The sequence below is a fragment of the Chiloscyllium plagiosum genome, unplaced genomic scaffold (assembly GCF_037043375.1).
Source record: "Chiloscyllium plagiosum isolate Xiang-an unplaced genomic scaffold, Cpla_swu_hap1 HiC_scaffold_6, whole genome shotgun sequence".
NCBI lineage: Eukaryota > Metazoa > Chordata > Chondrichthyes > Orectolobiformes > Hemiscylliidae > Chiloscyllium > Chiloscyllium plagiosum.
This window is the reverse complement of record NW_028270144.1, coordinates 75,001,786-75,013,920: the sequence shown is the minus strand read 5'-3', so window position 1 is coordinate 75,013,920 and position 12,135 is coordinate 75,001,786. Positions and strand designations below refer to the sequence as shown.

At 41.2% G+C, this 12,135-nt stretch overlaps 1 protein-coding gene across 1 annotated transcript in view; it reads right to left on the bottom strand.

Moving 5' to 3' along the window:
- mrps9 (mitochondrial ribosomal protein S9) overlaps positions 1–11,535 on the bottom strand; it is a 108,129-nt gene extending 96,594 nt beyond the window's left edge. Inside the window, exon 1 of the mRNA XM_043691746.2 lies at positions 11,378–11,535. Coding sequence (XP_043547681.1) covers positions 11,378–11,473 — 96 coding nt within the window. The 5' untranslated portion in view covers positions 11,474–11,535. The remainder of the gene's footprint in view (positions 1–11,377) is intronic.
- Between the last annotated feature and the right edge of the window lie 600 nt (positions 11,536–12,135).

The window sequence follows — 12,135 nt, the reverse complement described above, 5'->3', positions numbered from 1 at the left end:
CTCTCGGTCGCGCTGCAAAAGCACGACCGAGACATTAAAGAAATCAAGCGCCGAGTCGGAGGGGCAGAGCTAAAGGCCGCGACCTCCGAAACTACAGCGCAATCGACCGAGGATCGGGTCCGGACCTTAGAGAATCACATTGATGACCTCGATAATCGAGGTCGTCGAAAAAATATTCGTTTGCTGGCCCATCCCGAACGGGATGAAGAGAGCCAACTTACAGCGTTCCTCGAGCAGTGGCTGCCACAGCTTTTAAATCTGGAGGCTGGATCAGGCCGGTTAAGGGTGGAATGGGCCTACCGGGTAGCAATACGCAGGCCCCGCTCGAACCAGCCCCCCCGCCCGGTCCTGTTCCGGCTGCAGAGCTATAAGGAGAGGCAGATACTCCTAGAAGCCTCTAGAAATCTTGGAAAAGATTCCCAAGCCATTATCTATAAAGGATCCAAGATTATGTTATTTCAGGACTTTTCCCCAGCTCTGGTCCAAAAGAGGAAGGCATTCGATGAGGCGAAGAAGTGTTTAAGGGACTTAAATATTCAGTACTCCTTACGCTACGCTTTAACCATGAAGGATCCGTGTATAACTTCGGATCGCGGGAAAAGGCTAAAGAATTTTTGGACTCTCTTAGATAAATTGTAAGAGATAATGGATGTTGGTTTGCCTTCCCCCAACTCCAGTTTATATCCCCCCCCCTTTTTCTTTTTTCTTACCTTACTGTTTAATATTATCTTGGGGGGTGGGGAGAGGGATTTATTTATTTGTTCTCTATTTAACGATTTTCTCCCCCCCCTTGGGTTTTTTTTTTATGATTCTGTGTGTGTGTGTGTGTGTGTGCGTGTGCGCGCGTGAGTGCATGTATGTATGTATGTATAAGCCAGGGGGTTTGGTTAATGTTGGTGGGGGGAGGTGGTTACCTTATTCTATTTTACCTCTGGCTCTAGGAGCGGGGTTGTTTTCCCTTGTTATTTTGTATTATTATATTTAATTATTATTTGTTGAGGTTGTAATTTTATAGTTATATATGTTTACACATGGTATTAACATTACCAAACATATTCAGGTGTTGGTGTGGGTGGGTGGGGGAGGTGGGGGTAGGGTGCTCACTGTTAACTCTAGCTTTGTATTATACTTGAATTCTCCTTATCCTATTGAGGAGCGCCTGGGTCAAAGGTGGGGCATCGGTTGGGAGAGGATACGATGGACCTTTGGAAAGGAAGTGACACCCCCTGGGAACAAGGGGGAAAATCTCCATTTAAATTTTTTTATTATTATTTAGAAATAGTTTTGTATTATACTGTTGTGAGTGTATTAGAGAGCCTTTATTTTTGTGAATTTTATATGCTCTATGCACGGGATATTCTGGATAGGGTTTCCCTTCCCGAGGGGTCTCGGATTTGCCCGGACGATTATAGTTGATCAGTTGGTTAAGTGGTGCACCTGGAATGTCAAGGGGAGTAATTCGTCAGTCAAAAGGAAGAAAATCTCCAGAAAGAAAAGATTGATATAGCTCTCCTACAGGAGACACACTTATTGGATAAAGAACACTTAATTACAACAGGGTGGATTTGATCAGGCCTTTTTTTCTGCTTTTAGCTCAAAAAGTAGGGGAGTTGTTATTCTTATTCGGAAGAATTTCCCTTTTAAAATCCTATATCAGATAAAAGACGAATCTGGACGATATATTCTGATTAAAGTCCTTATAAATGGAGAGGAATATGGGATTTTAAATCTGTACTGCCCCCCCAGCACATCCCTTCAAATTTATAACGGAAGCCTTCTCAAAATTGATGGCTCTTGGTGCCCGTCATAAAATTATAGGGGGAGACTTTAATTGTATCATGGATCCGGAAATAGATAGGATTCCCAAGAGTACTGCAGGAGTATCTCCCAGATCTAGACAATTGGTGGATCTGAACAAAGAATTAGGATTAGTAGATTTATGGAGATGTCTTCATCCACAGGGCAGAAATTTTTCTTTTTATTCCAATCCACATAAATGTCATACCAGAATTGATATGTTTTTCGCCCCCTCGATATTTTTAAATTCCATATCATCCTGTAAAATAGGTAGTATAGCAATTTCCGACCACGCTGCTGTATATTTGGAAATCAAGGCGAGGAACAACGGGACATCCCCTCGACATTGGCGTATGGACCCCTTCCTGATGAAAGATAGTAAATTTGTAAATCACTTCTCTCAAGAATTTAAAACTTTTTTAGAAATTAATTTAGGTATGGCTAGCAACCCATCAATGATGTGGGAGACCATCACAGCTTACACGTGAGGTTTGATCATCTCCTACTCAGCGACCCAGAAAAAATTAAAGGGAGAACAACAGCGGTTGCTCGAAGCTCGCTTAAAAGCAGCTGAAACAGCATACGCTGATAGATCTTCTATCATCAAATTGCAAAGGATTACGGCCCTTAGGACTGCTCGAAACACTATGCTTACCCAAACGGCTAAGAGGGAAATATTATTCGCAAAACAAAGGTTATATGAATTTGGCGACAAACCGGGTAGATACTTAGCATTTCTTGCAAAGAAAAAAAAAGGCCCCTCAAACTATCACGTCTATCAAGGAAAGTATAGGTATTTTGACTCATGATCATAAAAGGATTAGTGCAATCTTTAGAAAATTTTATTCTGATTTATATAAATCGCAGGATTGTGAAGACAGGACTAGGAGGATGCAATCATTTTTTAAAAATTTGACCTTTCCGGGCCTAACTCCGGAACAGGTATCGGTCTTAAATGCTCCCCTAACAGCCCAAGAAATACTTGATGCAATCAGTCAACTTCAGTGCGGTAAGGCACCTGGCCCAGATGGTTTTCAAGCTGAATTCTATAAAGAATTTACAGAAATATTGGCTGGTCCACTTATGGACATGTATAACTATGCATATAGTCAGGGTTCTCTCCCGCCTTCGCTGACAGAGGCAAATCTCTCTCTTATCCTTAAAAAAGGAAAGGATCCAGAAGATTGTGCATCATACAGATCAATATCCTTGCTAAATGTAGATTTTAAAATCCTTTCTAAAACATTAGCATTGAGACTAGAAAGGGTACTGCCACATATCATAAAAGAGGATCAGACGGAGTTTATTCAGGCCTGTAGATCATCCAATAATATTAGAAGGGTTTTGAATATGATCCAAGCCTGCCATCAGGGAAAGATACCAGGAGTAGTAGTTTCATTAGACGAGGAAAAGGCATTCGATAGGGTTGAATGGTCATATTTGTTTTACACATTGGAAAGGTTTGGCGTTGGAAAGGTGTTTACCAAATGGGTCTCAACATTGTATAGTGATCCCAAAGCAGTTGTGGTTACCAATGGATTAGGTTCGGATAGCTTTAGTGTGGGTAGGGGCTGCCGTCAGGGATGTCCTCTCTCGCCATTGTTATTTACGCTAATAATTGAACCACTAGCAGAAGCTTTACGGGCTGATCCTAATATAGTGGCCCCAAGGATTGGTACAGGTAAACATAAAATTACCCTTTATGCAGATGATGTTCTTCTATTCCTCAGTAATCCTCTGATGTCCGTACCTCGCTTAATCCAAATTAATAATACATGTAGCGCATTCTCAGGCTATAAAATTAATTTCTCAAAATCGGAGGCTATGCCAATGGGTGGCCTTGCTATGATACCCCACTTAGTGGACGGATCCCATTTTCCCTTTCGTTGGTCCCTGGAGGGTTTCTTATATTCAGGCATTTTTATTACCCCAGCATTTGGTCAGTTATACAAGGCTAACTTTGTGCATTTACTGGAGAGGATAAGGCAGGACCTCCAGCGATGGGGAGACCTTCCAATTTCCTGGCTGGGTAGAATAGCACTAATTAAAATGAATGTCCTGCCCCGTCTCCTATATCCTATGAGAATGCTTCCGGTGATGCTGCCGAGGCTGGCACTACGTAAATTATATGGCTGGTTGGGTTCCTTTATTTGGAATCATAGACGGCCCCTCATTAAGCTGAAGAAGCTACGGCTGCCACAGGCAAGGGGAGGATTGGACATCACAGATTTTAGGAAATATCAGTTAAGTTCCCTATTAAGTTACATAGCTGATTAATTGTGGATCAGACAAGACCCAATCTGGCTGGACATCAAGGCTTCTCAAGTAAAATGCCCACTTATTAACCTTTTATTTTCAGACAAGAGGAAAATCATTACGGATCACTGTAAAAACCCTATAATACTAAACACAATTAAAGCTTGGAATATAATGCGGCAAAATGAGGGCAACTCACATAGTGGGAGCATGGGGATTTCAACCGGGGTTTACAGATGCCACTTTTAAACTCTGGAGATCCAGGGGTATCATGTCTAGGGGACCTATTTAAAGATGGGTCCTGATGTCTTTTGAACAGCTGCGTCAGAAATTCGGATTACCTAATGGAGACCTCTATCGATACTTCCAAATTCGAGATTATATACAGAAGAAGACTACGTTATTAGATAGTCTTTATAAATCAGATAGAGAATGTAGAGTACTACGACCAATGGGGGTATCCTCCATCAGTACTATTTATCATTTACTACATGATGAAGTATTGGGAGATATGGACAATCTGCTTAAAACTTGGGATCTGGAATTGGGACTAGAAATCTCTATAGAAACGTGGAATGACATTTGGGAAAACGCCAGAAGAATCACCATCTGTAACAGAACTCAGGCTATCCAGTTGAAGATACTTCATAGGGCCCATATAGCAACAGATCGATTGGCAAAATTTAAGGCAGAAGCATCTCCAATGTGTCCCAAATGTAAAACAGAGGTGGTCATTCTTGTACATTATCTACGGATCTTATGACCGGTCCATAGGCACTGGACTAAAGTAGCAAGTACCCTGACAGAAATTTTAGGAACGGAAGTGGACCTTGTATCTCTCCTTTTGGGCTTTTCGAACTTTCCCTCCCTGGATATGCATGGGAAGAGACTATTTTCTATTCTCTCTTTCTGTGCAAGGAAAAATAATTTGGTAAACTGGGTGGCTGAGGGCCCCCCTGGACTTTCAAATTGGCACAGATTAATTATGGAATGTATTCCCCTTGACTTCCTTACAAATATGGTGCACAAAAGACCGAATTATTTTATAAAATATGGCAGCCCTTCTTGAATTATATGAATACAGATATTTTGGCTATCCTAACAAGGGCTTTTATTTAATTGAGATTACGAACCTGGCTGGCCCCTTGGGAGAGGAATCCTGCACGAATACGGGTTTTGTTACATTTGATGTTAACACATTCCGAGCATGTATCTCACTACCCAATTTCTATGTTATCCGTTGTTTTTTTGTTGTTTTTTCTCCTCTTTCTCTTATTTAAATAATGTAAGAGACTTAAATATATACTCTGGTTAGTTGTAGGTTAGATTAGTAGTTAGTTGAGTTTTGTTTTTTTTTTCTTTCTCGGTATTTTTCTTTTGTTAAATTTTGGTTATTATATATTTAAGATTTAATTGTATATCAATGTTTGTACTTGAGAGTTTTGTTTACTTTTGTAAACTTGTCAAAATGTTAAATTTCTAATAAAAATATCTATTAAAAAAATCCCTGTCTAAAGCACATTGTGCTCTTGGTAACCTAAGTACATCTTCTAAATGAGGTCCAGCATAGAGAGAAACAGTTAGCAATCAGGATATTTTCTTGCCCATGTTTGACATGATGTTGCGATGTACGAAGCAGAGCCAAAAATCAAGAACCCAAGAAAGCATATGTCAGAATAGATCGAGTGAATCCTAAGAAGAGTATAAAGGCAGAAGGAGTAGACTTAAGAGGGAATTCAGGAGGGCAAAAGGGGACAGGAGAGAGCTTTGGCAAATAGAGTTAAGGAGAATTCAAAGGATTTTTACTAATACATTAAAGGACAAAAGGGTAACTTGGGAGAGAATTGGGCCCCTCAAAAGATCAGCAAGGCAGCCTTTTTGTGGAGCCACAGGAGATGGGGGAAGATACTAAATGGGTATTTTGCGTCAGTGTTTACTGTGGAAAAGGACATGGCAAACATAGAATGTAGGGAAATAGATGGTGACATTTTGAAAAATATCCATAATACAGAATTTTTAAGAAAGGTGGTAAGGACAAGCCAGGGAACTATAGACCAGTGAGCCTGACGTCGATGGTGGGCAGGTTGTTGGAGGGAATCCGGAGGGACAGGATGTACACATATTTGGAAAGGCAGAGCCTGATTAGGGATAGTCAACATGGCTTTGTGCATGGAAAATCATGACTCACAAACCTGACTGAGTTTTTCGAAGAAGTAACAATGAGGATTGATGAGGGCAGAGTGGGAGACGTGATCTATATGGACTTCAGTAAGGCCTTCAACAAGGTTCCCCATGGGAATCTGGTTCGCAAGGTTAGATCTCGCAGAATACAGGGAGAACTAGCCACTTGGATACAGAACTGGCTCTAAGATAGAAGACAGAGGATGGTAGTGGAGGGTTGTTTTTCAGACTGGAGACCTGTGACCAGTGCAGCGTCATAAGGATCAGCTCTGGGTCCTCTACTTTTCTTCATTTATTTAAGTGATTTGGATGTAAGCACAAGAGGTATTGTTAATAAGTTTGCAAATGACACCAAAATTGTAGGTGTAGTGAACAGCAAAGAAGGTTACCTCACATTTCAGCAAGATCTTGATCAGATGAGACAATGGGCTGAGGAATATGAGATGGAGTTTAGTTTAGAAAAATGCGAGGTGCTGCATTTTGGGTAAGCAAATCTTAGCAGGACGTATACACTTAATGGTAAGGTCCTAGGGAATGTTGCTGGACAAAGAGACCTTGGAGTGCAGGTTCATAGCTCCTTGAAAGTATTGGAAAGATGTTTTGAAATTTGAAAGGGCTCAGAAAAGATTTACAAGGATGTTGCCAGGGTTGGAGGATTTGAGCTATCGGGTGAGGTTGAATAGTCTAGGACTGCTATTCCTGGAGTGTCAGAGACTGAGGGGTGACCTTATAGAGGTTTATAAAATCAGGAGGGGGCATGGATAGGATAAATAGTCAAAGTATTTTCCCTGGGGTGGGGGAGTCCAGAACTAGAGGGCATAGGTTTAGGGTGAGAGGGGAAAGATAAAAGAGACCTAAGGAGCAACTTTTCCATGCAGAGGGTGGTACGCGCATGGAATGAGCTGCCAGAGGAAGTGGAGGCTGGTACAACTGCAACATTTAAAAAGCATCTGGATGGGTATCTGAATACGAAGGGTTTGGAGGAATACAGGCCAGGTGCTGACAGATAGGACTAGGTTTGGTTGGGATATCTGCTTGGCATGGACAAGTTGGACCAAAGGGTCTGTTTCCATCCTGTACATCTCTATGACTCTGACTCCCAGCACCAGCCCCAGCCCCAGCTGATTGTATATCACTGTCTAATGCTACCTGTCCAACCAATGGGACAAGATGCATCCAGAGATGGTGATGGACGGGTCTGGACATTAGCTGGAAAGTGTGATTTAGCAAGGAACACCCTAACATAGTCATATTGCTCTAATCAGTGGGATACCTTTCCCAATTTTGATACACATTTTGCATAAATAGAATTGATGGTAGTTGTCTTTTCACTAAGATGGGGAATTTCAAGACTAGGGAGTTTTAAGGTGAGAGCAGAGCGATTTTAAAAAAAAAAGACGTGAGACAAATTTTTTTTACCTAAGAGTGGTTCATGTGTAGAACGAACTTCCTGAGGAAGCGGTGGATGCAGGTACAACTACAATGTTCAAAAGACATTTGGATGGATACATGATTAGCAAAGGTTCGGAGGGTTATGGGCCCAAAGCAGGCAGGTGGGACTAGTTTCATTTCGGATTATGCTTGGCATGGATTGGTTGGACCAAAAGGTCTGCTTCCGTATTGTGCGACTCTACGACTACATTGGAGTGTCAAATGGGCAGGGATTATTTTTGATGCCCAAGTGAACAGCAGTTGGTTTGTCTGGTTTCATAGACCAGAAATGGACACAAAAAACGCTGCAACAACAAAAATTGCTGGACAAACACTGCAAGCTGCATCTGTGGAGAACTGAAGGAGGGTCACTGGACCCAAAACATTAACTATGCTCTCTCTCCACAGATGCTGCCAAACCTGCTGAGTTTTCCTTCCAATTTCTGTTGTTGTTTTTGATTTCCAACATCTGCAGTTCTGTTTTTTTTTAGTTTAGCGAAGAAACTGCTGTGCTCAATTAAGCCAACAAATCAAAAGTTACTCCTTTGTATGCATTCAGCAAACCAAATTACAGCAAAACACAACTTCCCTAATAGCAACAACTTTTGTGAGCAAATAATACTAAGCACAAAAGCAACCAAAATATATTTCCCTGCTCCAGTACTTCCTGTTGCTTCATGCACAACTTTTTGACCAATTACAGAATGCTTACTAGTACTCAATATTTAACAAGCAGATCCATACAAATTTTAAAATGGCTACTCAACATAAACTTTAAAGAATTGATTACTTAACCTCCTCTTATTATTTTATCAAATATATTTGCCTGCCATCCATATTTTCTGGTCATACACTGATTATACTGAGCTCCTGCAATCACACAAGGACCACCGTATCCTTTTTATATAAATTCTGATGCATACATCAGTCTCAGCACTACAGAGCACGTGTCCTCCTGCTTGCTATCTGCAGCATCTTAAATAGGAGACCCAGTGTTCCAGTGTCTCCCACAAGAGAAAATATCTTCTCAGAATCCACCATTTCAAGTCCTCTCAGGATCGTAATGATTCAAAAGATCACCTTTCTTCTTCTAAACTTAGAAAAGATATATGCCCACCCTGACCAACTTTTCCTCATCAGATAACCCTTTCATTCTAGGGCACTGTACAAAATGACTGTCAGATTTTATTTGAAAACAAAAAGCAAAATAGTGCAAATCTGAAATCAAAATAAAGTGCTAGAGAAGCATAGCAGAGTCAGCAGTACCTGTGGAGGGAGAAATAGAGTTAATGCTGATTCCAATGGGTCTCTTATCATTACAAACTAACTGAATCACTGTCGTTCATTGGGAAAGTACCACCCATTTCTTACACTGGATTTCTACTAATAACAAGGATTTTACACACAAATATTAAAGACAGGAAAGGCAATGGCAGTATATCACTGTCAGAGACAGAACAAGGTCTTACTACGTGGATCTGAGCAGATTTCCTGTTTTCAGACAGCAGTAAGATGCAATATGTAAATACGACAAAAATAGATCTCTGGGGAACACATGGTGACAATGTCAAGTTTCTGATGTTGCACTGGCTGGTTCAGCACAGGTAAAAGTGGAAGAACCTAAAGTTGTGTAGCATTTTTCTCTTTTTGGGGCATTCTAAACTATTTCACAACAAATGAATTGTATCTTTTATAAATGTTGCAATGTAGGAAATCAGTTAAACAGAGGGAAAAAGAAACACAGAACTTAAAAGACCAGCAAGTCATTTTTGCGATATTCATCAGGATACTGTTGTGTAAGAATTATTCTCAAAGAGTTAATGTTGGAAGTTGCATTATACTTTAATCAGATGATGTCAAACTAGCTTGGGTGGGGATAAGATAGAACATCTTTGAAGGTCATGGAGTGAATACTATATTGACAGGTTTCCTCGTTTGTTTGTCATTGTTACTAAGACAATGTAACCAGTCCCCAATTGCTCTGATGTAATGAATTGCATCTTGTTAGGATAAGAGCCTCTTGTCAAGATTCAACAGTGATTGATCCTCAATCACTATAAACTAATACACTTTAGAAAATAATATAAAACAAAGAACTATGGATGCTGGAACTCTGAAACAAAAACAGACACTGCTGCCAAAACTCAGCAGGTCTGGCAGCATCTGTGAGGAGAAAGCAGAGTTAAAGTTTCGAATCCAATGACTTTTCAGTTCTGAAGAAAAGTCACCAGACTCAAAACTTTAACTCTATTTTCACCCTTAGACCCAGTTAGGGAAAAGAACATGGTACCAGCATTTGCCTCCCCACAAATACCAGACTGCAGTAAAATTCCCTTGCCATTGATAGAACATTGAGGGTGGAATCTTTTACTAGAAGTTAGACGAAGCCTGAATTTAATATCTCATCCAAGAGCACACACCCGATGGTGCAAGACTCTCTGAGCACTTGTGCTCAAAATTTCTGGATTGTAGTTTGAGACAGCGATGTTACAACTCAGGGGGTTGAAAGAACTATGTTGAAGAGTGTGGTGCTGGAATTGCACAGCCAGTCAGACAGCAGCCAAGAAGCAGGAGAATCGACATTTCAGGCATAAGCCCTTCATCAGGAATTCCTGAAGGGTTTATGTCTGAAATGTCAGTTCTCCTGCTCCTTGGATGCTGCGTAACTGACTGTGCTTTTCCAGCACCATACTCTTCGACTCTGATCTCCAGCATCTGCAGTCCTCATTTTCTCCGAGTTGAAAGAACTACAACAGGATCACAATTCTGTCAACATTAGAAAGTGGACAGGAAAGTGACTGATGGAGTTCAACTCTGATAAGTGTGAGGTAATACATACAGGGAGACCAAACTGTAAAAGAGAATACACAATGAACTGAAGTTTACTGAGAGGTGATGAAGTGAGTGATCTTGGTGTGTAAATGCACAGGTCCTTAAAAGGTAGCAGTACAGGTAGATAAGGTTGTTTAAAAAAAAAGGCATATGGAATGCCCTTTCATTGGCAGAAATACTAGATACAAAAACTGGGATATAATGAAACTGTGCAAGACACCAGTGAGCGTGCAGTTCTGGTCATCACATTACAGGAAGTGCATAATTTCTCTAGAGACAGTGCAGAGAAGAATTACTAGAATGTTGTCATAACTGGAGAACTGTAGCTATGAGGAGAGATTGGCGAGGTTGGGTTTGTTTTCCTTGGAACACAGAAGGAGTGACATGATTGAGTTGTATAAAATTGTGAGGGATAGAAATACAGTAGACAGGAGGAACCTATTTCACTTGACAGAGTTCCAAAATCAGGGGTCATAAGTTCAAACTAAATGGCAGAAGGATTTAGAGGGGACGTAAGGAAAAACTTTTTTTTTATGCAGAGGGTGGGGTGGGTGGCTGGAATTCGCTGCTTGAGTTCGTGGTGGAGACAGAAACCCAAACTCTTAAGATGCACGTGGATCTACATTTTAAGTGCTATAAGCTGCAGGACTATGGGCGATGTACAAGAGAATAGGATTAGAAGGGCATGTGTCTTTTTGGGTCGGCATGGACAGGATGAGCCCCTCCCTCTATCCGATGTCATTTCTATTAAAGGTGGGAACGAAGTGAGTAAACAGATCAGGAGCAGCCGACTTTGGAATGTTTCTCTTCCCCCGAAAACTAAAAGTGTCTGATTCCGCGCTACACATGGCCACGAAAACCATTAAAACCGAGCACTTACTAAGGACATCCTGACAGGAGTAGGAACATTCATCGCCATCGAACACCCGGAACATCTCTGGAGAAAAGCACACAACCTCCTGCCACGAGCAGCCATTACTGAAGTCAGCAGTGCGCATGCGGGACAGGTAACCTCTCACCCCAAACGGCATTATGAAAAAAAGGGCTGGACACTGAACTGATTTTTGAAAAAATAACATTCTACAGTATTCACCGGGGTAAATGTGCTTTTCTGTTAGAAGATGAGCCATTGTCATTGGACAGTAATCAAAAAGACCTGGAGCATGCGCAGTGAGCTATTAATGGGTGGGCGGGCCGGATTCGCAGCGCATGCGTGTTACGCTCCCGTAATGGTAAGGGATAAACTGGGCATGCGCGTTTATCTTAGCGTACAATCCCTATAGTGTGGAAACAGGTAATTTGGCCCAATAGATCTACACCAACTCTCCGAAGAGTAACCCATGCAGACCAATTCCCCTACCTTATTACTCTACATTTACCAGAGACTAATGCACCTAACCTAACATCCCTGAATACAGTGGGCAATTTATCATAGCAAATTTGCCTAACCTGCACATCTTTGGATTGTGGGAGGAAACTGGAGCAACCAGTTGAGAGAATGTGCAAACTCACACAGTCACCTGAGACTGGAATGAAACCCGGTTCCTTGGGGCTGAGAGACAGCAGTGCTAACCACTGAACCACCATGCATGAAATTAGGAATGGACCATTTATACTTTATATGTATTAAAAGATTGA